Below are 26,841 nucleotides of genomic sequence, written 5' to 3'. Positions count from 1 at the left end.
TTTACTGCTGTGCTGTCATCACTGCTTGTTTCATTTAGCAATTTTTCAAATTAATTACTCTATACATCAAGGCTATCTTTTTCTGCACACACTGCAAGAAAGAAATCGTGTAACTCAAAACAGAGAAAATTTCCAGAAATGAAAGTAATAAAAACTGAGTATTGCTGTATAAGACGCACCCTGTTTTTCAGACCTATTTCCAAAGAAAAAAGTGTGTCTTATACACCGGCAAATACGGTAATTCATTTTTATTTTGGAATCTGCTTGGTTCATAACATAGCATCTCCCTTATTGGCTTTAGTTATAATAATTTGTTTATTTCTATATCTTTAAGTGTTGATTGGAATCCTGACAAATAAACCAATTTTGAGAAAAATTGTTTGCAAGTTAGTGACATAAGTTTGCATTATTACTATCCTATTATCCCGTACAACCCTTGAGGATACTTTTTCACACACACAAAGGGGTTTCAAGATAAGCACAGCAGTGCTGTGTGGATAAGTGATTGGGGAAAACACATTTGGAATTTCATGATGAATTTATTGAACCATAAAGAATCCATCTGCATAAAGTGAAAAGCTGAGTTGAATACCTCCAGTTCCATTATTTGGTTTAATAAGAATTCATGTGATCTATAGATGATGAATAATATAATAGTGGCAATAACATTCACTCTTGTTTTACACCTGATTTTTACATAGACTGTCTTCCTGTGTACTTTCTTTCAGTTGTAACTGTTGACTTAACAAAAATATAGACTGTATGTAGCTTAGAACACACACCATTTATACTAAGCTTATAATTTTTCTCTTTACAAAAGCTTTTCTCTTGGCACTTTATCCCTTTTTCCAGATATGTAAAACTACTTTCCTTAATGTTGGTACATATAACTTATAAAGTGGAGATAGTGTTCAATCCTTCTTTACATAAGATTAAACCATTTTCTTGTATATCAGCTTGTTTCTGCCTGCTGAAACCAATATGCAGCTTATACCTTTGGCATAAGTTGTCTATGAAATACAGATTTAGAGTTAAGTTAAATTTTTCTCCCATGGTATATTTATTAAACTGATTTAAATGTTTGTTTTATTAATGGAAGTCTATATGTATGTATGAGTAATTCCTGATACATGTGCCCAATAGCCAGTTCAATATTAAAATATGATTAAAATAACAGTATGCTTGTTTAACTTTGGTACAAGTGAAGTTGTATTCCATTAAAACCTAAAATCATTTTATTCACTACATAGATTGATGAAGCCAGTGGTCGATTCACTGGAAACACCATCAAGTATGCAATCTGTGGGGACATTCGTAGAATGGTAAGTTTTAATTGGTCTGCCTGAATTTTTTTCATGATTTATAAATAAATATTACATATTTCTGTGACTTTAATCTTAATCCCACCCACACAAGATTGTAAATATATTGTACATTAGTGTCATGAGTGAAGTCAAATGTTAGCCAGTGGCATTAACTTTGTTTGAGTTAACCATTCTCATGATATATTTACTATAAATATTAAAAAGATAGGATAATAGTACACAACTCGGCTGCACCTCTTTTTTCCACTCAAGTGCCTGTTTCTCCAAAGACATTGAAGCTTCTTGGTTGTCATAGATGCAGGTATTCTCATTGATCTCATTACATTTTGGTCTTGCAATTCACATAATCAGTAAAACAGATGAATACTTCTGAAATGCTCTTATTCTATCCATAATCCATCTCATGGATTATGGAGGGAATGAACCATAGAGGCACCCTCTATCTGTTTATAAATTTTATTCTCTGAAGAGACATATCCAGAATAGATAACAGAGGGCACTCTGTTTTCTTGAGTTTCATGTAGTTTCTTGAGGGCACTGAGCTGGCAAGATGATAGATTTCTTTTAAGAGGTGAAGATTGAGAAAGAATGCTGGTGATGTCAAGCTTGACATCACTAGCATTCTTTCTATGTTAGCTATTTCTGGAGCCAAATTACAGATACCTCATTCGATGTTGAACTTTAGGTATAGGGCTGGTACAGTTTTTATAGTATCAATAAAATAATCAATCCTTAATCCTCAGCCTTCTTTTCAGAAAGAGTAATAATGCTATCAGTCCTTGTTTGGGATCTAAATAGCAGAGTAGGAAATGATTGTGAGACATACAAAAATATTTTGAGAAAATTTGGAGAAAAGAGCAAAGCTAATAATAATGGCAAATATCTGTTGGATTTCTGCTCAGGACATGGACTGGTTATTACTAACACCATGTTTCAACATAAAAATGTGCACAAATTCACATGGAGAGAAGAGGCAAGGAATAAGAAAAGTCTCATTGACTATGTTATTGTTGATAGTGATGTTTTCTCCCTGGTGCAGGACACTAGACTGTACAGAGGATTTGAAATTGGAAATGATTACTATTTAGTCTTGAGCAGGATAAAATTGAATTTCATATTGAAAAGAATACACCTAAGAAAGTTTTAAAGCGAATAAAAGTTGAGCAGCTCCCAGATGTGAATTGTAGACTAAAATACACAAAGATTATTGAAGAAAAAATGAAAGAGTTTGAGAACAGGAATCAAACCTTGGAGATTCAGTGGCAAACTCTGAAGGAAACATTGATTGATTCTGCCAGAGAGGCATGTGGTGAGGTTGTCTGCAAGGATAAAAAAAATCAGAACTCCCTGGTGGACACAGGAAGTTAAAGACACAGTGAAGGAAAAGAAGAAAGCATATCAAAAGTTCCTGTCAAATAAGTCAGCTTGTTCTCTTAGAGAATACAGAGACAAATGCAAGAATGCTAAACACTGTGTAAAACTAGCTAAACAAAAGTCATGGGAGGACTTTGGCAAGAATATAGAAAATAAATATCAAGAAGGTGGCAAAATATTCTGGAGGTTGTTGAAGAAGCTTAGGAATGGAGGAAAGAGTGCTGTAAAAGGAGTTAGAGATGATAAAGGTGACATGAAAACAGGAGAAAAAGACATCCTTGAAGTATGGAGTAATTACTTTGAAAAATTGCTAAATGAAACAAGCAGTGATGACAGCGCAGTGGTAAAAAACACTGACCAGGCATGCAGTCAGGAATACATATCCATACTTGAAGTAGAAAAAGCCATCAAAGGCTTGAAATGTGGAAAGGCAGCAGGAGTAGATGATATTCGACCAGAAATGCTGAAGTATGGTAGTATAAGAGTGTTACAGTGCCTACACTGCATAGTTCAGAAAGCCTGGACAGAGGGACGAATTCCCGATGATTGGAGTAGAGCTCTCATAGTACCCATATATAAAAAGGGAAATAAAACTGAATGTGAGAATTACAGAGGTATTTCCCTACTGAGTGTTCCTGGCAAGATTTATGCAAGTATACTTGAGAAACGGTTGAGAAGAATTGTGGAAGAAAAGCTTGGTGAAGAACAAGCTGGATTCAAGCCAAATAGAGGATGTCAGGATCAGATTTTCACTTTACGACAAATAGTCGAGAAAGCATGGGAATATAACAGAGATCTGTATTTAAGTTTTGTCGATTTAGAAAATGCATATGACAAGGTGCCAAGAGAGAAGCTATTCAATACGCTACAGTTATATGGTGTCAATGGGGCATTATATCAAGCAATACGGAGTCTTTATTTGAGTTGTAAGTCAGCAGTTAGAATTGAAGGAAGTACAGGAAGATTGTTTAATGTTAAATCTGGTGTGAGACAAGGATGTACGTTATCCCCTCTGTTATTCATTATCTGTATGGATCACATTATGAAGGAAAGTGGTATTAAACCTGATATCAAAATTGGAGATGTTAATGTCAGCTCTTTGCTTTATGCGGATGATGTTATACTTCTAAATAAATCCGCTACAAGTCTGCAAGATTCTCTGACTAAATTGAATAGCTGTTGTAATAGATATGGTATGAAGGTCAGCAATAAAAAGACAAAGACAATGAAAATAGGCAGAATCATTGAAAATGTCAACTGTGTTGTGAATGGAGAACCTGTGGAACCAGTGAAACATTTCAGCTACTTAGGCTCGATTTTTACTGAAGAATGTAAATTGAATATAGAAATAGACAACAGAATCAGCAAAGCTGGTATGATAGGAAGTCAATTGAATAAATTCATATGGAATAAGAGAGAAATTAGTCAAAACACTAAATTAGCTGTGTACAAGACAGTGTTCAAACTAGTTCTAACTTAATGATCTGAGAGCTGGGTCAGAAGTAAAACACTTGACCAAAGACTAGAGACCGCAGATATGAGAGTCCTGAGAAAGATTATAGGCATGAACAGATGGCATCAATGGCAATATCATATTAAAAACAAGGATATTAGGAAAGAACTTGATATTGTCAACATCCAGGAATGCGTTAGCAGAGCTAATCTCAGGTGATAAGGCCACTTAAACAGAATGGGCGAGGAAAGATTAGCAAAACAAGTGTTCTCTGCCAGGTTGGCAGCAAAACGACCCAGAGGAAGACCAAAATATAGGTGGATTGATCGGTACAAAGTGCTTTAGACGATAGAAATGTAAGATCCGATAATGTTGAAGCCTTGACAAGTAACAGACCGATTTGGAGAAAAATTGTAGATAGGAAGTTAGTAATGATGTAATTTTTTTCATGTAGTACTATCATATCCTGTACACCCCTTGAGGGTACATGGCAGGAATTTGATGATGATAATAATGCTATCATCATCCCTGTGTGAGAAGTACTTCAAAAAAAGTAGCCAATCTTAAAGAAATACAATCGCTGCATAGCTTTTAAGCCACCAAAAGATTGCTACCCTTATGTATTTTCTTCCATTGCAGTAAATTTAGAAGAGAAAGATTATTTTTGGAATCTGCAGCTGCTCTCAGAAATCAGCTTAATTTAAATAAATATGGTTGCATTAAACTTCCCAAAATATGGGAAATACTAATACTTCAAGATCCCAGTCTACATCCTAGGTCACCAACCGGTGCCAACAGAGGATGTCCCACTTAGGACTACTTTTTCATCCATGTACATCACTTAGTTTTGTGCTGTCTTTATGTGTGTGTATGTGTGTTACAAGTCTCATGTTGTTCTCCTTGATGATGTCTCAGTGATAGACAAAATGTCATATTTTTATTCCTTTCTCAGTGCTGTTTCACTCATTAATTGTCTAACATGAATTGTACAGTCCATATAGACTCATCTAGCTGGGCAAGGATCTGATTGTTGATGACTTTTTCCATAGCTGGCTTTTATCTCCTTTGCAATTAGTTGGATATAGGCTCATTTTCCTTCTGAAGGGGGTAGATGCTATAATGCCAGCACTCTGGTAGAAAACACTCAACAGGAATACATATCCATACAGGAATACAACTACCATAAGTGGAAAAAGCCATCAAAAACCTGATATGTGAAAATACAGCTGGAGTAGATGATATTCAGTCAGAAATGCTCCAATATGGAGGTGTAAAAGTTATTTACAGTGGCTGCACTGCATAATTCTGAAGTCCTAATCAGATGATTGGAGTAGAGCTCATATAGTACCATCTATAAAAAGAGAAATAAAAAGCTGAATGTGAGAATTCATTCAGTTTTTTATTTCTCCACTGAGTGTTTCTGTTAAGACTTATACAGTATATATGAGACAGCTAAGAACAAGTATAAATTGTGGAAAGGTAGCTTGATGACATCTTAACTTCTGAGTTTAAAAATTAAGGTAGTGAACAGATGTCATCGCTGGCCATATTATATTAAAATTGAGGATATTAGGAGACAGCTTGACATTGCTAATTCAGGAATGTGTTATGGTATGGTCACATAAATGGAATGGGAGAGGAAGGATTAGCAAAACATGTTCTTTGCCAGGTTAAGCAGGAAAAAGACTAAGATGTAGATGGATTGATGCAGTAAAAAAAATGCCTTATAAGACCGAAATATAAGATCTGATAATGTTGGCGTCTTGACAGATAACCAATTAATTTGGAGGACAATTTTCGATGAGAAGTTAGGAAGGATGTAACTTTTGTGTAGTATTACAGTACTATTACATCTTGTACACAACCTCAGAGTACATATCAGGAAGGGTGGTGTTTTACCATCCTTCCTATATTATGCTCACATTTATACCATACTGTGCAGGTGTCCAAAAACAGACCTGACAGAATAGGGTGGTTAATTCTTATTTCCATAGTCTCCTTGTATGTTGCATTTATTCTTTTGGCCAGTTTGTCTGTTTCACAAGATGAAAAGCCAAGTTTTCAGAAGAAAAAAAATCCTACCTCCATATGAGACTGGCTAACTCACCTTCAGATGGAAATCCCTGATAAAGATTTTTCACATCCTAGACAAGATTTGAAATGATTAAAATACTCTAGATGAGAGAGTTGTAACGAGTTTTGGTTATAAAGTAAATTATACTTAACAAATTCTTGTTTTATCCTATATTCAAACATGAGCAAATTTTTATGAAGCAGCTGCTTATATATGGAAGCAGATGGCCATATCAAGTTGCCTAACTGATGTTACATCATGTGCAAACTTTGTTTGCTCATGCTTGTATCAACAATAAAACAAGAATATAATTTCTTGTGAAGTGTAATTTATGCCCACATGTTTCTCTAGAAGTTATGTATAGCTTGTATCTAAAGGTGGATAAGATTGGATAAGAGATCTTCTGAATAGGAGTGGCAGAATCCATATTTGATCCTGAATCATTTTTGATTAATTAAAGTATATAACAACTGCATGTTATAAATAGGAAGTTTTTGTTCATAATGTCTTGGCCATGAAGTATTCTGATGCTGAGAAACAACATTGAAGTTGCCAGGAGGTTATATTGTTTAATTCTTTATTCAAGTATAAGCAAACAAAATTTGCACGTGAAGTATTTTCATGGCTAGGCTACTTGTATATAGAAGCTAATGATTTCACATTATTTGCATTACTACCTCACAATGCAAAGTTGCCAAGGAATTTTATTCTTGTTTAATCCTTTATCCAAGTGTAAACAGATAAGTTAGCATGTGAAGTATCTTCATAATCAGGTTAGTTGTTTATACTTCTGCATTAACTTGGTATCTCTTCTGGGTCTGACTCCTACTGATTAGACCTGACTAACGGTCTAATCAGGTCTTGGTAGTGACCCCTTTCCATAATGTTACACTTCTGAAAGGAAGTGTGCTTTGCATTGTAGAATACTAAGGCAATTTATGTGGTCATCAACATCTATATGCTAGTAGCCTAGTTGTGAAGATACTTACCATTGTTGGATCCTACTTCGTCTTAATCTGTACCTTGGATCCGACATGTTATTTACTATGATGTTCTTAACCTAAAAATAGTTGCTAGTTGGTTTCTAATTCAAATATAGAGAAAATTTATATTTAATGACTGCGCCACTCTATATCTGAATTAGTTCAAGAATTGAAGAAAAATCAACCCTCAACTATTTCTCCTTAATATATATACTGGCCGAGTATATTTGACTTACTTAATTTACCCTCTTTGGTTCGAATATTTTATGAATGGTGCAGTAAAAGAGATTCAGGCAAAATACAACTTTTGATTAACAAAAACAAACATTTAATATAAGCTATATAACACATACATTAATTCTACTTCTAATTTAAAGAATAAAAACAAGTCAAACATTAAGCCAAGTCAATCCCATTAGTTCAACCTTCCAAGCCTTCACATACACTTTCTCAGCTTCTGAGTTACAAAGTTCCTACACATATATAAATATAATAGAACTTCCTATCTAATCAATTTTCACACACTTCTCAGTCATGCTATAAGTTCAAAATATCACAGGCACTAATAGTTGAAAATATCTCTCTAACAATTCTTAACTTCAACTCTCAATCACGAAGAGTTTCCACAGTTGAGGTTAGGTTAAGCGTAGCGTAATTAACACTCAATTCTTCAAGCATTGAAATAATACACTAAGATAGTCCTTACCGTAAATAGTTCCTAGTACATCAAATACGTTGTGAGCAAACTTTTAAATTATTTTTATTTCACTTAAGAACACATCTACAAGACTTATCCACAGTTATAATTAAAACACTATCAATCGCGCTTCAGAAATCCAGACATCGACTGCAGGGTACTTCAACTATCCTTGTTACCACTCATAAACTAATTAAAACACTGTGCGGTTCTCCTTAGGGTAAATCGGAAATAAGCCGCAATTCTAGACCAACTGGGCTTATTCAGAATTCTTCCTTGAACGTCCAGCTTTTTATATTATCCGATTACAGCATCAATTTCCCTTTTATTATTACTGCTGGCTTCACTTTCAGCTAATTATAAAATTCACTTCATCCTTGCTCACTTATAAAAATTATCCTCTTAACTCCTGCCCTTAAGAACCTTTCATTTACTTCTACTTCTCTAGTTTATGCCCTTGCTTCCTTTCACTTCCAAGTTTCTGTCCCAACTCTCTCTTGTTACCTCTTATATTTTTTTATTATTCTTTTTCCTAGCTCACGCTCGCTTCTTCATGCGTCTCCATGACAACAAATAAAATATAATAAAATTGAGCTATTGCATAACTCTAAACTTCTATAACAGAAATAAATAGAGAATATTTATATTTCAATTAATACGCAGTTAAAATTATCAAGTACAAATTCTATAATATTAACATAGCAAATAAAATAACTTAATAATATTTAATACAGTTTTCATTATTAATACATATATCTTTGATTAATTAATTTAATATTAGACAAAATTAAGGTAGTTATATGAATATTTAATTGTAAAATAAGTGATTTACATTAAATAATATTTACAAGTTTTGCCTATGTGATGGAAGATCATGTTGGATTCTGAAACAAATAATAATTACTTCAATCTCTATATAATCAGAATCCAACACCATGTCAACTTTGCTAACAATTGGATAAAGGTTTAAACAAGAATGAAATTTCTTGGCAACTTTAATTTCTAATCATGTGAGAAAAACTTTCTACAATTGAGAAAGAAATTGGAGCTATTTATGGAATATTCTTAAGTTTTTTTATGGAACGTCCTCATAGTTTTGTTCTATCTTTGATTTTTTTTTTTCTTTTCTGTTCATCATCATCAAATTCCTTACATGTACTCTCAAGGGGTGTACAGGATATTATGATAGTACTACATGAAGAACTTACATCATTACTAACTTCCTATCAACAATTTTCCTCCAAATCAATCTGTTATGCGTCAAGACTCCAACACTTATCAGATCTTATATTTCTGTCTTCTAAGGCAAATTTTACTGTATCAATCCACCTATAATCCTCTGGGTCTTTTTCCTGCCAGCCTGGCAGAGAACACTCGTTTTGCTAATCTTTCCTCGCTCTCAGATTCTATAAGTTAAAATTGGTTTGAACACTGTCTTGTATACAGCTACTTAATGTATTGACTAATTTCTCTCTTATTCCATATAAATTGAGTCATTTGACTTCCTACCATACTGGCTTTGTTGATTCTGTTGTCTATTTCCATATTTAATTTACTATCTTCGCTAAAAATTGTGCCTAAGTAGCTGAAATGTTTTACTGCATCATGAATGGAGACCTATACATGATGTAGTTGATATTTACAATGGTTCTGCCTGTTCATTGTCTTTGTCTTGTTGTTGTTGTTGCTGATTTTCATACCAAATTTATTACAATAGTTGTTCAATTTAAAAGTAAGACATCATCTGCAGTGGTATGGTTTAATACCACTTTCTTTCATAATGCTATCCATATAGATAATGAATAGCAGAGGGGATAATGCACATCCTTGTCTGACACCAGATTTAATATCAAACCATCTTCCTGTACTTCAATTCTAACTGCTGACTTACAACTCAAAAACTAAGTATTGCTTTATATAATGCCCCATTGACATTATATAACTTAGTGTTTTGAATAGCTTTTCTCTTGGCACCTTGTCATGCTCTGTTATATTTCCACAATTTCTCAACAATTTGTTGTAAATTGAAAATCTGATCCTGACAGCTCTATTTGGCCTGAATCCAGCTTGTTTTCTTCACTGAGCTTCCTTTCTACAATCCTTCTTGTTTCTCAAGGTATATACTTGCATAAATCTTACCAGGAACACTCATTCATTTCTGTAATTCTCACATTCAGTTTTATTTCCTTTTTTTTATATATGGATACTATGAAAGCTCTACTCCAATCATTTGGAATTCATCCCTCTGTCCAGGCCTTAACTATGCAGAGCAGCCACTGCAAGACTTCTACTCCTACTGCCTTTCCACGTTTCAGTCTTTTGATGGGTTTTTCTACTTCAAGTATAGATATGTGTTCCTGTTTGCATGCCTGTTGAGTGTTTTTTTTTTTTTTTTTTTTTTACCACTGTGCTGTCACTGCTTGTTTCATTTAGCAAGTTTTCGAAGTAATTGCTCCGTTCTTCAAGGATATCTTTTTTTCTCCTGTTTTCATGTCACCTTTATCATCTCTAATTTCTTTTATAGCACATTTTCCTCCATTTCTGAGCTTTTTCAGCAGCCTCCAGAATATTTTTGTCACCTTCTTGATATTTATTTTTTATGTTCTTGCTAAAGTCTTCCCATGACATTTGTTTAGCTAGTTTTATACAGTGTTTAACTTTCTTACATTTGTCTCTGTATTCTCTAAGAGCACAAGCTGACTTATTTGCCAGGAACTTTTGATATGCTTTCTTCTTTTCCTTCACTGCCCCTTTAACTTCCAGTGTCCACCATTGGAGTTCTGATTTTTCTATTCTTGCAGACAAACTTACCACATGCCTCTCTGGCTGAATCAATCAAGGTTTTCTTTAGTGTTGCCACTGAATCTCCAAGATTTGTTCCTGTTCTCAAACTCTTTCATTTTTTCTTAAATAATGTTTGTGTATTTTAGTCTACAGTTCACATCTGAAAGCTGCTCAACTTTTATTTGCTTTAAAACTTTCTTACATGTTCTTCTTTTCAATATGAAATTCAATTTTATCCTGCTCAAGACTAAATTATTTCTTCCAATTTCAAATCCCTATTAACAAAAACATAGTCAATGAAATTTCTTATTCCTTGTGTCTTCTCACCATGTGAATTTATGCACAATTTTATGTTGGAAAATTGTGTTAGTAATAAATAGTCTATGTCCTGAGCAGAAATTCAAGAGGTATTTTTCAGGTATTATTAGCTTTGCTCTTTTCTCCAGATTTTTCCAAAATATTTTTGTGTCAGAAAATCATTTCTTACTCTACTATTTAGATCCCCAACAGGGATCAACTTTTCATTTTTCATTGTGTCAGTTGCTTTCTCTAAAGCCAAAAAATTCCTCCACTTTTCCCTTAGTAGAACCTTCTATGGGATCATAAGCACAAATTAGTCTCAATATCTAGTTCACCATTCTGATATTTGCCCACATCACTCTGCTTGCTATTGCCTGCCATTCAAGAAGATTAGCCCCGTATTTAGTGTGGAATATTATAGCTTCTCCTTTTCCCTGATTGTTATTGCTGAATATAACTTCTTCTTTTTTTTTTTTTTTTTTTTGTTGGAAGTTTTTCATCTTGGTTATATTACAAATTAAAGATACCAAGAAATTATATACTTGGTTTAATCCTTTATCCAAGTGTAAACAAGCAAAGTTTGCACCTGAACTATTTTCAGGACTAGGGCAACTCATATATAGAAACTAATTACTTTGCATCACTTGCCTTAGTATCCCATAATCCAGAGCACATATCCTTACAGGTATGTATAATGCTATGCATTATGGGAAGGATTACTACCCAGACCTGTTTCAACCTTTATTGAGGTCTCATCAGTGGAAGCCAGATCCAGATGTGTTAAGTAATATGATTGTAAATTTCATTGACAAATCTCTTAAATGATTTCATAGAATCTTCATAATCATATTTCTCCTTTATGCACCATAAATACTCCTTAAGAATGATTATATTCTTAAGAAATGCCCTTGGTGCAACAACAAAAAAAAATTGTATTGCACTTGTCCACAATCGTTTGTTGTGGACACTTATTATGCAATGAACAGTTATATTGTGATATAACTTTAAGACTTATTTCTATAAATTACTTTCTAGAAGTAGTTTTTAAATTGACAACATTTAATAAATGAGTGAACAGATGATATCAGTGTCACAATCGTAATAAAAATTGCATTAGAAAGGAATTTGACATTAATAGCATTCAGGAATGTGTGAGCAGGACTAATCTGAGTGGTATGAACAGTTAAACTTAATCATATTTCTCCTTTTTGCACCATAAATACTCCTTAAGAATGATTATATTCTTAAGAAATGCCCTTGGTGCAACAAAAAAAAATTGTATTGCACTTGTCCACAATCTTTTGTTGTGGACATTTATTATGCAATGGACAGTTATATTGTGATATAACTTTAAGGCTTATTTCAATAAATTACTTTTTGAAATTAGGGGATAATTTTTCTAGAAGTAGTTTTTAAATTGATAACGTTTAATAAATGAGTGAACAGATGATATCAATGACACGGGTCAAAGCTGTATAACTGAGAGACCTCCACATAGCCTTTAAAGGAATGTGGAGAACCGACCAGGGCTTCAGACCTAATGTCCAATCCTCACCTTCTCATGGTGCAGCCTTTTAGATATAGTATGCACACAGATTCGAGACCCTTCGACACTTCTGCACATGTCAACAGGAGGAGAATCCATTCCGATAATAAGGTAATCAGTCCGTATTGTGGAATGAGTTGTTTATTATTACACATCAGAAAATTAACTTCTCTTTTATGATCATTGTAGTTAACTATGTTGCTTGTATAACAGTTGGAAAATTTTACCTATAAAGCACGTGATTTCATGCGTTGGTGACCAATTCGTATGTCCTTCATTTCTTTCTCCCCTTCAGCATGAATCGACTATTCTTGGCAAGTTGCCAAGCAGAGATCTACAAACTGGGTGAACTATATCTACCTGGATACTGAACAAATGAGGATGGGCTGGCAGTTTGGGATTTAGCCGACCAAATTATATTCTTATTGGCTTAAACCAATATACAAAATCATGGTACAACATGACAAAATTTCATGCCGACTGGGGCGTTGCCCGGTTACAAGGCCCCTGTTGTTTTCGCCATGGAATCAGGGAGAACAATGAAAGTCAGCTACTGGAACAAATCTGAACGCACACCCCCAACTTAACATCAACAGAGTCAAAGATCGGTACTATCAACATAAGAAGCCTGAATGGCAAAGAAATGGAACTAGCTGAGGAATTAGATAAGTACGAGATCGACATAATAGGGGTGACTGAAACAAAAAAGACAAAAACTGGTGAGATCTTTCTGAGCAATAGATACAAAATGTTATACTCAGGCAATGACAATCAAGGAAAAGAAGGAGTAGCCTTAGTATTCAACACAAAATATGAGGCTAATCTTCTTGAATGGCAGGCAGTCTGAAGTGAGTGATGTGGGAAAATATGAGAATGGGGAATTGGACAATGAGACTTATCTGTGCCTATGGTCCCACAGTATGTTTTCTACTAAGGTAGAAGTGGAGGAATTTTTTTGATGCTTTAGAAAAAGAAACTGACAATGAAAAAGGAAAAGCTGGTCCTTGTTGGAGATCTAGATAGCAGAGTAGGAAATGATTGTGAGACATACAAAAATATTTTGAGAAAATTTGAAGAAAAGAACAAATCTGTTGGATTTCTGCTCAGGACATGGACTGGTTATTACTAACACCATGTTTCAACATAAAAATGTGCACAAATTCACATGGAGAGAAGAGGCAAGGAATGAGAAAAGTCTCATTGACTATGTTATTGTTGATAGTGATGTTTTCTCTCTGGTGCAGGACACTAGAGTGTACAGAGGATTTGAAATTGAAAATGATCACTATTTAGTCTTGAGCAGGATAAAATTGAATTTCATATCGAAAAGAATAACATGTAAGAAAGCTTTAAAGCAAATAAAAGTTGAGCAGCTCTCAGATGTGAATTGTAGACTAAAATACACAAAGATTATTGAAGAAAAAATGAAAGAGTTTGAGAACAGGAACCAAACCTTGGAGATTCATTGGCAAGCCTTGAAGAAAACCCTGATTGATTCAGCCAGAGAGGCATATGGTGAGGTTGTCTGCAAGGTTAGAAAAATCAGAACTCCATGGTGGACACAGGAAGTTAAAGAGGCAGTGAAGGAAAAGAAGAAAGCATATGAAAAGTTTCTGGCAAATAAGTCAGGTCGGTTTGTGCTCTTAGAGAATACAGAGACAAATGTAAGAAAGCTAAACAAAAGTAATGGGGGGCTTTGGCAAGAACATAGAAAATAAATATCAAGAAGGTGGCAAAATATTCTGGAGGTTGTTGGAGAAGCTTAGAAATGGAGGAAAGAGTGCTGTAAAAGCAGTTAGAGATGATAAAGGTGACATGAAAATGGGAGAAAAAGATAGCCTTGAAGTATGGAGTAATTACTTTGAAAATTGCTAAATGAAACAAGCAGTGATAGCATCATCAAATTCCTGCCATGTACCCTCAAGGGGTGTACAGGATATGACAGTACTACATGAAAAAATTACATCATTACTAACTTCCTGTCTACAATTTTCCTCCAAATCAGTGTGTTACTTGTCAACACTCCAACGTTATCAGATCTTATATTTCTATTGTCTAAGGCACTTTGTACCGTATCAATCCACCTATGTCTTGGTCTTCCTCTGGGTCCTTTTCCTGCCAACCTGGCAGAGAACACTTGTTTTGCTAATCTTTCCTCTCCCATTCTATTTAAATGACATACCACCTGAGTTAGCTCTGCTAACGCATTCCTGGATGCTGACAATGTCAAGTTCTTTCCTAATATCCTCATTTTTAATATGATATTGCCATTGGTGCCATCTGTTCACGCCTCAAATCATTCTCAGGACTCTCATATCTGCGGTCTCTAGTCTTTGGTCAAGTGTTTTACTGCTGACCCAGCTCTCAGATCCATAAATTAAAACTGGTTTGAACACTGTCTTGTATACAGCTAATTTAGAGTTCCGACTAATTTCTCTCTTACTCCATATGAATTTATTCAGTTGACTTCCCACCATACCAGCTTTGCTGATTCTGTTGTCTATTTCTATATTTAATTTACCATCTTCAGTAAAAATCGTGCCTAAGTAGCTGAAATGTTTTACTTGTTCCACAGGTTCTCCATTCACAACACAGTTGACATTTTCAATGATTCTGCCTATTTTCATTGTCTTTGTCTTTTTATTGCTGACCTTCATACCATATCTATTACAACAGCTATTCAATTTAGTCAGAGAATCTTGCAGACTTGTAGCGGATTTATTTAGAAGTATAACATCATCCGCATAAAGCAAAGAGCTGACATTAACATCTCCAATTTTGATATCAGATTTAATACCACTTTCCTTCATAATGTGATCCATATAGATAATGAATAACAGAGGGGATAATGTACATCCTTGTCTCACACCAGATTAACATTAAACCATCTTCCTGTACTTCCATCAATTCTAACTGCTGATTTACAACTCAAATAAAGACTACGTATTGCTTGATATAATGCCCCATTGACACCATATAACTGCAGCGTATTGAATAGTTTCTCTCTTGGCACCTTGTCATGCCTTTTCTAAATCGACAAAACTTAAATACAGATCTTTGTTATATTCCCAGGCTTTCTCGACTATTTGTCGTAAAGTGAAGATTTGAACCTCACAGCCTCTATTTGGCCTGAATCCAGCTTGTTCTTCACCAAGCTTTTCTTCCACAATTCTTCTCAACCGTTTCTCAAGTATACTTGCATAGATCTTGCCAGGAACACTCAGTAGGGAAATTCTCTGTAATTCTCACATTCAGTTTTATTTCCCTTTTTATATATGGGTACTATGAGAGCTCTACTCCAATCATTGGGAATTCGTCCCTCTGTCCATTTTGAGTCCCTCTGTCCAAAATGAGATGAAATGTTAGAAAAACAGGCATTTGATGCTGGGATGGTTGGAAAATGATATTAAGACCAGGAATCCAGCAGATTGATGTAGTTGGTAATGCCTTAAAAGACATGAAGTATGAGATCTGACAGTATTAGAGTTCTGGCAGATTTGTTTAGAGGAAGATGTTGATAGGAAAGTTGATAATAATGTACTCTTTGTATGTAGTACTGTGACAGTATTCTCTGTTCCACTATCAGGAAAGGATAATCTAAGCACTGAACTAAATGAGGCTTATTTTAGAAATATGCATTCTGAAATATGCTGATATGTTTTTTTAATGTTTTATGTGAATAATTTACAGTATTAAGAATACATAGTAACCACTATTTCAGTTAGAAATCACTTTTGTAATGTAACATTCAGGGAATAGGCAACAAACTACCACCCATCTTCAATAATCATTATCCAGTGTAGAGAAAACATTCCAATTTATTACTTTTGGTTGTTTTTATTTAATTATCATGTGTTTTGTTATTACCTATGACCAAAAGTTTTAGTTCAATATTTCAGAATAGTATTATGCTATGTTGCTTCATTATCAAATCCCTGATAAATACTTTCAGGTATGCAGGATACTATGATAGTGCTACATGAATATATTTACATATTACTAGCTTCCCATCAAATTATCTCCATATTAGTCTCTTACTCGTGAGCGCTCCAGTATTTTTTTATATTTTTGTCTTCCAAAGTACTTCTAATTGCATTGTTCCACCTAATCTTAGTCTTCCTCTGGGTCTTTTTCCTGAAATGGTTGCTTTGCTAAAACAGGTGGAATAAAGTCTATAACATGTGGTTGAAATAAGCTGTTGTAATGTGCATCTTCATTTATTGCTAGTTCCTTTAAATGTCCAGATCTTAAGAGAAAAAGTGAAAGGAATAATATTAGAAGAGGAAACATGAAATTTTATGCCTTCATAAATCTGGACTATAATGGAACTTTACTTCGTTTTAGTTGTCTCATTATAAATAATTCAAATATTTCAGGAATATAACTCCAATTCATGACAGCTTATCAGAAATTAAAGTTTTGATTTATGATGGTTTCCTGGAACTACTTCTGGAAAACTGGTTGTAAAAAGCAGGAGTCTACTATACTTCCACATTAAGCATATCTGGTTGATTATCATCTATCCCCTTTGAATGTTTTCTGCTGTTCTGTCACTCATTTTCTTTAACAATCCTTCACATTAATAACCCCAGACATCTAGAATATACTCATTTTCATGTTTCCTTTATCATCTGATTCCTTTTACAGCACTCTTTCCTTTCATTTTGCCATGTTTATCTTCTATATTCTTTCCAAAAACTTTGACTTTTGTTCAGCAATTTTTATAAATAACTTTCCATTTTTCTCTGTATTCTCTGGGATAACTTGTGTTCTTTAAGATTGCTCCTTTGCTGCCATGATATTCTGATTTTTCTGTCCTTGCAAACTACTTTATTACATGCCTCCTTAGCTGAATGTTCAACTTCTCTCTTCAAATCCAAATGTTGCTATTATTTTCAGGATTGTTTAGCTAGTTTCCAAACGTGCCTTCCTCGAATAATAGTTGTATACATACAAGTTTGCAGTTTACCTTTGGTAGCTGCTGGACTTTTGATTCTTTTTTAAAACTTGTATATATATTTTTCCAATATGCTATTCATTTTTATCTTTCTCAAAAGTAATGAACACCTCCTATTTCCTTTGTTTACTCATCCTGAATGAATTTAATATCACTGTCAGCAGTAATATAGTCAAAAGTTCTTGTTTCTTGTCTTCTCTTTTATTGGACTTTTCAACTAAATGTGATTTAGCTCATCTCAAACAGATAGCAGGACACATGTGAATTTGTGCACATCACCACCAACATAATATCATATTGAAATGTGATGTTAGTATTAACTAGCCCATATCATGAACAGAAATCCATCAGATACTTACATTATTATTACTAGCTTTCCTTTTTCTCCAAATTTTCCAAAAATATTTTGTATTCATTTATTTTTTACTCTGCTGTTTAGATCTTCAAAAAGGACTAATTTTTTCTCCCTTCCTCCTGTAAGTAAAACCTGTGAATTAATTGTAAAAATAATGGGTACACATTAAGACGTTCATATTATCTGTTCTTTTGCTTTATATTAGTTGCAGATGTTTTTGTCTTTTTGTTACTAATTAATGGGAAGGATGAATAGCAAACTGAAAAAGTTCACTTACTGTATGGTCTTTTGTTTTCAGCTTTCAAGAACACTTTTTATGGTAATATTTATATTGGACACTTTAAAAAAAAGGAAAAATTGTTGATTTTGATATTTGGAATTTGAGAAAAAGAATTGTCTGTCTGAAAAATATTAATCAAGTGAGGTGAAGGGATCAAATTGAATTAGAACTTGAAGTGCTAAGATTTTGTGATTCATTTAGTATGCAGGTTTTGTAATTATTTCATGTCAGGTTGGTATACACCCTCTGTCCAAAAAGAAACCAAACTTTTCGAAATTAGAAGAAACTAGTTCCTCCACCTGTTGTATCTTTTTGTTGTCGAAAGCAGCAACCTTCATTAGTGTTGTGTGAACTGTTTATGACATTTGTTTCATTAGAAGCCGAGTTATAGTGCCAAGAGTGATGGTGTGTTTTGATAACGGTCGGAAAATGAGTTTCAAATAGAGATCTGTGATTGACTTTTGTGTTAAACATGGTAAAAGCTTCATTTTTATTTTAAGAACACTTTTTTATCAAATCAAATTCTTCAAAAAGCATACAGTGATGAATGCTTATTCCGTACTCAAGTTTACGAGTGGTTTAAGCGATTTCAGAGTGGTGAGACACTTGAGGACGACAAAAAGTCAGGCTGTCCAAAAACTGGACTGAGCGAAGTTAACATCCAAAAAGTGCGTGATTTCATCCGTGAGATTATTTGAAGAAGAATGGGGATTCCAAAATCAACCGTGCACAACATTTTGGCAGAGAGTTTGGGCCTTCGTAAATTGAATTTGCGATTTGTTCCCCACAAGTTGACCGACGACCAAAAAATGTATCGAATTGAACACTGCAAGGACCTCATTAAAACTGCTCATAAGGACTCATTCCTTGAAACGATAATCACTGGTGACGAAATGTGGTGTTTTGAGTATGAGCCTGAATGAGGAGGAACCACATTATCAGAGCTTCAGCAATAACATTTAAATGATTTGATAAAGTGTGTGCAGCTCCATTCTGATAGTTATTTTACTATGTTTATGCTAGGCAGGGCAAATTGTTCTATGTATTATAGTTGCTTATAGGTTCTTATATCTCATGATATAAGAACTTTTCTGGGTTAGCATGCCATGAATTATTGTATATCATTTGGTGGAGCATTCTGTTTGGATTACCTTTCTTTTTAAAAAAAAAAACTTATAAAGAAGAAAGGATATGAAGCAAATTTCAGAAGTATAGAGTAAATTAATTGCATGTGAAAAAATAAATTAGAGACAAACAAGAATTATGAAAAGCAAGAGACTTAATAAGGAAAAATATCTAATAATGTAAAAAATTTCTCTATATAGTGGATTCATTAAACTGTGGGCTGGAATTAATTTTGGCCAGTAATGAAATACAGATTTATGACCTCAAGGGAACAGAAAATGTTTATACAAGAATCATTTCAGCTGTTGTTGATTATGTGTTGTTATAAAACTAAGAGTAATTATCTCTAAGAAGCTCAAGGAATTCATTCTTCTCATTCATACATGTTTTTAACACTTTTAACATTCGAGTTTTAAATGTACTTCAGTTTTCACAGAAGAATTTATTTCAGATTTTTACTTGTATTATAATTTCAGAAAATATAGATTTTGTTTTTGTTATACAACAATATTTATTCACTCATTTCACTCAAAAGTGTCCACACTTTTGTGAGGACAATACTAATGCATGGGAAAGTGGTTATTGCATGTATACACTGCTTGGAAAGAAGTCAGCAGACATCCTCTATGAGCATCGTGCCATGTAATGAGTTACATGTTTGTAAGTGGTATAAATTGAAGGAATATGATGCTCCCTTCTTCAGCCATTTCACCTGGATACAGTTGCACTGACTTGGGAGCATCATTCCTTCAAGTTTGAAAGAGGTGTTGGGATAGGATGCCATTTGCAGGCCTGTTGGCAAATTGTTCACAAATTGGGTCATCCTAGGTCAACAATCTGAGATACCATACTGAGATGGAATTGCAAAGCACCAACAGCAAATGCTGCCTGCAGTGGGATGTCCCACCACACTCACTGAACCATAGACTGCTACGAAGGATAATATGTAAACACCATTTGTTGTCTGACATGTTGAATGCAGAGTTCTGGGCATTGCCTGGAACTTGAATCTGCATAAAAACATTCAGACAGATGCTCACAACATGGGTTTCCATTGTAGGACTGCAACAAGCATCACAATACTTGAACCAACATTCAGCATTGTCTTCAGTAGTCTCTTACCAGAGTGCATAATCCCAACTATGAAATTAAGAGGTGGTCCTGTTTTTCCTAGTTTGGCCTCAGACCTCTGTTTGTGGTGCCAAGAATATTGAAGCATCTGAACAATGCACTTCTTTGTACTTTGTAGGACTTCTATGGAACTGACTCTTGTCTCTTTTTGCAAAACAATGTGCTGCGTGATAAGATTGCGTCTGTAACTGCATGGTTTGTGGACATCAATGTCACCACACTTGACTGACCTCCACAGAGCCCTGATCTCAACCCTATTGAACATGTGTGTGGATGTACTGGAGCATCAGGTGAGGTCAAGGGATGTTTGTCCTTGACTTCAACATATATAACAGTCCAGGTCCTCATTACATGCCTGCAGGAATGGTCCAAAATTTCCATTGATTGCTATTGTATGCTTGTGGAAAGTATGCCCTGTAGGACTGCTGCAATCATTGCAGTGAAAGAAGGCTACATCTTATTAAGGTGGGTGCCAAGGCTATTCATATCCATGTGTATATATATATACAGGGTGTTCGGGATAAATTTGACATATTTATAATTAATTATATTTTTCCGTAAGTTACATGTATTAACACACACTTCTCTTCATTTAAAAGTTTGGACCCTTCTTCATTCATATACAAGATGTCAGAAAGGATGGATAGCTGGAACCCACCTGAATCATGGAAGAGAATAACTTGTATCATGATGATTCGTGCCCGCCATCAAAATAAGGATATTACGACTGCTGCCCAATGCTCCCTGAATACAGTAAAAACAATCAGGCATGAACTAGAGACTTGCAATGGTGACTATGAGGATGTAGCAAGAAGAAAGATCCCTAGCAGACGATCTGATTGCGTTCGTACAGCAGAATTCCTCGTAAATCTGCAGGAACAGGTGTTGAAGAACCCTGGCATTGGAATTCGGGCTTTGTTCGTGGAGTTGCTAACTGTAGTCAAGCCCTGGATAACAAGGGTAGCCAATGGTAGGCCGTATGTATGGCAGCAGGATTCGGCCCCTTGCCACACCTCTGGGAAAAGTCAAAAATGGTTGTCTGAAAATTTCTATGACTTCACCAGTCCAAATGTTTGGCCTCCAAACTCCCCAGACCTTAACCCCATGGATTATTTTGTATGGGGCGCAGTTGAAAAAGACACCAATCGCACTTCCAGTAATACAAAAGCCCAGTTAATGGATAAAATTAAAACAGTTTTTGCGGCCCTTCCCAGGGAGACTGTAGCATCAGCTTGTTCGAGGTTCCGAAGCAGAATTGAAGCTGTGATCGATGCTAATGGTGGTTATTTTGAGTAAATCTTGTTGATAGTATTGTAATTAACTCTGCCTGTAATGTTTTTTTGTCAATTCATTAAATTTAATAGATACAAAGAAGATTTTCTTTTTCCTTACGAAACTGTCAAATTTATCCCGAACACCCTGTATATATATATATATGAATATTTCAAATACGTGATGGACAAGTTGAAATTGGATCATCGGTTAATGACATGGGATCTTGTTTCGAATATGAATGTGATTTAGCTTTCATAATTTAAATAGAAATCACAGAGGTGTTTGGAGTATATTGGATCTGGTATAAATTTAGGAAAATGTTTATTATTATAAGAATAGGCTTGGCCATTATTTTGGTAAAGTTTTTTTAAAGTCCATTGCTTTAAAAAATAATCCTTAATCTTTTGGATTCAAGAAAAGGATTTCCCCCAGCTTGTGGCTTTTAAAGCCTTTCTTTTTAACCATGTACTTGTGGATTTTTGCCAGTTACTGAAAATTACATAAGAAAAATAGTTAACTTCGAGTAAATTGGGCATTTCAAGAAAGTTTTTCACTGATATTCTGATCTAGAATTATGATTATATTTTCAGCTTAATGTAGATCACTGTATTTGGAGAGTGACAGGATTATCTAGGTAAATATTTTTGTCTGAAATTGTGTGATAGCAAAAAAAAACCTATCTAGGCATTTGAAGTTACAAACATTAAAATAACCAAGGAAGATAAATTCACTATTATTGTGAGCAGAAAATTCGCGGAGGGGGGTGTCTAAGAAATTAAAATTAATCATAAATGCTATCTGCCTGGTTGACTGAGTGGATAGCGTTCCTACTCTCCAACAAACTAGTCATGGGTTTTACTTTTATGAGAACTTGCCCATCGGTGATGATTCATGGGAGTCTGTTACAGTGAGGGTTATGGTTTGTTTCCTGATTGATAATAACAGTTCTATGAATATTAAATATGTTTTGTCTCTGTGCTGTGTATTGCTGATTTTGACTGTTTAGGACATTTTTATTCTTTTAGAGAGTATCTATGGAGCAAAAATGTTGGCCTTTTAATCAGCAATTAAACAGTAGCATGTCTTCAGATATATGATTGTTCAAATGTAAAAACATGCCAAATTGAGAATGGGTTTGCTATGCGTTATTTGTCGAAGCATAAAACCACCTTCAAATTCATCTGTAATAGGAAAAACCTAATTTTTAGACATGCCAAGTTATCTTATACTGCAAGACAACAGAAGTTTTTATCACATGAAACAAGTACATTGATGTATGAATTATTTAATCAATAGATTTAACAAATATATTGCACAGTGAACCTTGACTAATGGGTATAGAATGACTGAGTTGCTGAAATATTATTGCTGTGTGTAAGCAGGAAATTGTTTAAAAACTGAATAATTGGGAACAAAGGAGATACAAATCATTTTAACAGAATCTACTCTGATTTCAATAGGGCATTGAAAAGCATGGCTTGCCTTTGGGCATATGGCAAGGAAACTTATTACATTTACGAAATGAAATATTGATTTGTTTCTAATTTGCTAGTAGCATTTGCAAGCTTATAGGTGAAGAAGGCAATTGAACTAGAAGGTGCAAAAATGTGTATTGATTTATAAATGTTATTGCCTTTTCTGACATCTTCTGACTTACTTAGAGATTTTGTTTCATGAGTTGCCATATTCTTTATTTTAATTTCTAATTGCCTGGACGTTTAGTTGGAAAATGAATTTTTAGCTTATGAATAGACTTTGATACAGAATGATTAATGTAGTTTTTCACATTTGGTCTTCTAATAATTCCAAACAGTGGTAGGAGTAGTATTCCATGCAATCATTCAGATTTTGAGATAAGTTAATTAGAAAAGCTAACATGCTCAGCAGGTGCATAAGGAAAATGGATATTGTGTTAGAAAAGTGACTATCTTATATTTAATGGACAAATTCAGAATTTTGGATAATTACTTTGAAAACAAAAGCTTTGGTGTTTCTACCAGCTCATACTGTGAGAAATGATTGCATCAGTTCATGAGATTAGACATTGTAAAAAAATCAGAAAATCAGCTCATATCTAAAGCAATGTGTGATAGAAATAGCAAATGAATTTAATGGAATCTAGAAGGATAATTTTGAGGTGGGTTCATGCAGATAATTCAGTTGTCATTCGCCATTGTGAAATGACATTAATCCATATTTATACTAACTTTAAGAGAAAATCATGTTATGACAAAACTGTACACCCCTTGAGGGTACATGACAGGAATTTGATGATGATGATGATGACAAAAGAAGAGCAATGCCAAGTCTTAACAGTAGTGTTATGTCGTATATATTTGCTATTATTATATCGATGCTCTATATTTAATTATATCCTTTCTTACTTCAACCTCTTCTATCAAAATCCTACCGCTTGCACCTTTTATTATGTTGGCTGTGCCATTGTTATGTGGCCTTCTCTTTGTTTTATTATTATCGTTATGTTTCCTTTTTATTCTTTTATTTTCTTATTCTTATTTTAATTTTAACTTTTATCACGTCTTAGTGTTAATGTTATCAAATCTTTCTTTTATTCTATGCTTATCATTGGGTCTGAGCCTTTGTTTTATAATACTATTCTTTATTCATTTTTATTTTATTCCTTATGTAATTTAACTTTCTAAGGGCTGCATGAAATACCTGTTCCCTGAATACTATGAGCTATCCTATTCACTCAGGGAGTAAATAAATTTACTGCGCCAGCCTGGGCCTTAAGGGTAGAGCTAAACTCAACCTTAAGAATAGTCATAGGATATCTGGTGCTACTAATAATCTTAGCTAAAATTCAGAAGCCTTAGGTTTTCTAATTTATTGCAGTCGTGCCCTACTACTCTTAATTTGTGATATCCCCGCGCACACATACAATCACAGGTTCATGTTTTTTGAAGGGTCAGTCAGCATGATCAGAAATACAGACATGTAAAGTATCAAATAAATTTAATGAACTCATTATGCAATGCAATACAAAATAAAACAATTATTAATTCTAATTTAAACTTCTACTTTTCTCTCACTCTCTCGTTCTTAAAATTATTAAGCATTGATTTCTAAATGTTAGCAAATTAAATATTTTAACATATTTTACATTCTGATCTACAACTCAATTGGTCGTTTAGGCATTTAGCACATTGATAAGCTCTCTCGAATGAATCGCGACAAAATCTCTAACAGTGAAAGTTCTTAATTCATTTTAAGAGGCATAGAGTAATTTACATAAATCTCAGTCCTTCACACTTCCTTCTATTACAAGTTTAAGATACTCTCTTTTCGCACTGTTAGTCAATTCTCAAAAAGGACTAGAAAGTACTTATCTATTCTTTCCATCCTTCCTTCTTTGTTACGATTCTGGCTGTCTCGATTTTTTTCGCCACGTGGGATACACGTGCTCTCCTGAGCCAGGCGCTATTTCTCTGCTAAGGGTTTACACCAACGATCCTTCTCATTGATGGCCTACGTTCGATCTTGCCGAACTCTGCTGCGGGTGCCATGCCGGAAGTTCTCGAAAGTCAGCTCTTAAAAACGCAGGAACAAACAAATGGGGGGGGGGGGGAATTCAATTCAGTGCCGTGGGTTTTATATGCTCCCCAAGAGTGCCACCTTTCCAAGTTTGAATTTCTCTTATCGTTCCGCCTATTGGTCTCCGACTGGGTGACTTCACCGATCAACATACGGGACTTTTTATTTCCGAGAATGCATGCGTCACGATATCTTCTCAGATGTGATGCCCGCGGTTGCTTACGCTGCTCTTGTAGCGTTAGGGCGATCTTTGCCCTATGTTGCTGAATAACTTGCATTCTTTCACTTGTAGAAAATCATTAATAATTTCTCTTATAACTGCCCCCTTTTGCTGACTTACATTTATACTTGACACACAGATACATTGATTTCAATTCACATAATTCAAAGTTTAATATACAAGATGTTGTTTACAAAAAAAAAAACATAGTTATACTGTGCTAAAAGATAAGTATGCATATTTATTTTATGTTTATTGTTAGATTCTAGAATGGTGACATGTAAAATGAGGTCGCCTATTTTAGATCTAACAGTAGTCTTAGGAAAAGTAGGTTGAACACATAAACTGAACTAACAATTTGTACTGACTCAGTCTTTCAAAAGAACATACATCAGTTACTGTAAATGTAATTTAAAATTACATGACAGTTGTGTAAATATTTGTAGTGTCTTTATTTGGGACCTGCTATTTTCAGCATTATACAGAGCAATTCATGATGGTGTTTTTAGCAGATCTCTATGATGGCACGAATCAACATTCTTATTAGCATTATTTCTTTGCATATCATTCCACAGGTAAAAGAAATGTTAGAAATATCCAGATTTATTTCATATGATATTTGTAATATCTAATTGTGGTGGTGAGAGAACTTAAATCTTTATATAGGATATATATGATGAACAGCCTATTTTTCTACCCACTGAAGGATTTAAGGTCTCTCCCATTGAGGGAGGTTTTGGATCTACTACCCCCATGGTGACCCAGTCCATATTGGGAGAGTGTATCTATACTTGGGTGAATGAATGTACGAGGGTGGAAGACTATCACAAACATTCATGCCTATGCGGGAATCTAACCCACAGCCTCTTTGCCAAAGAGTGGATATGATAATCACTTGGCCAACCAGCCCAGCATATATATATATATATATATTTTTTTTTTTTTTTTTTTTAAGAAGTATTTCATATTTGTGGAAAATGAACTTTTGAATTTATGCAAAACATAATGAGGAAATAAATAAATATTAACAAATGCATTTACATATTTAGGGAGAATCAGATGATTGCATAACTAGACTAGCAAAGAGAGACAGAATTATTCAGGAATGAGGTAAGTTTTTAGAATTGTTTAAAATTCATATTAAATTTAAAACTAGTTCTTAGAATCATGCAGATGAAAGTAATTTAAAATTTGAAGAACTGTTCAATTATATACATATTTTTTATCAAATTTCATGCAGAATATCAAAATGTTTTTTAGTTTAAAATGATTAATGATATTTATTAACCAAACAGCATTATTCATCACAAGATAAATGATCTTTTTTGATATCTTTCTCTTTCCCACATTTAGTATTATGCTTTGCATTATATTATTGTTATTCTTGGAAGACAAATCTTTTCTTGG

At 34.2% G+C, this 26,841-nt stretch overlaps 1 protein-coding gene across 1 annotated transcript in view; it reads left to right on the top strand.

Annotated features, from left to right (window-relative positions):
- The window catches only part of RpS21 (ribosomal protein S21), a 47,480-nt gene extending 20,936 nt beyond the window's left edge, over positions 1-26,544 (top strand). The window contains exons 4-5 of the mRNA XM_090410509.1: positions 1,251-1,322; positions 26,484-26,544. Of these exons, the coding sequence (XP_090266635.1) occupies positions 1,251-1,322; positions 26,484-26,543 (132 nt within the window). The 3' untranslated portion in view covers position 26,544. The remainder of the gene's footprint in view (positions 1-1,250; positions 1,323-26,483) is intronic.
- The last annotated feature ends 297 nt before the right edge of the window (positions 26,545-26,841 follow it).

The sequence above is a fragment of the Typopeltis vanoorti genome, chromosome 20 (assembly GCF_054136105.1).
Source record: "Typopeltis vanoorti isolate ZY-2024b chromosome 20, IOZ_Tvanoo_1.0, whole genome shotgun sequence".
Lineage (NCBI taxonomy): Eukaryota > Metazoa > Arthropoda > Arachnida > Uropygi > Thelyphonidae > Typopeltis > Typopeltis vanoorti.
This window is presented reverse-complemented; position numbering and strand designations above follow the sequence as displayed.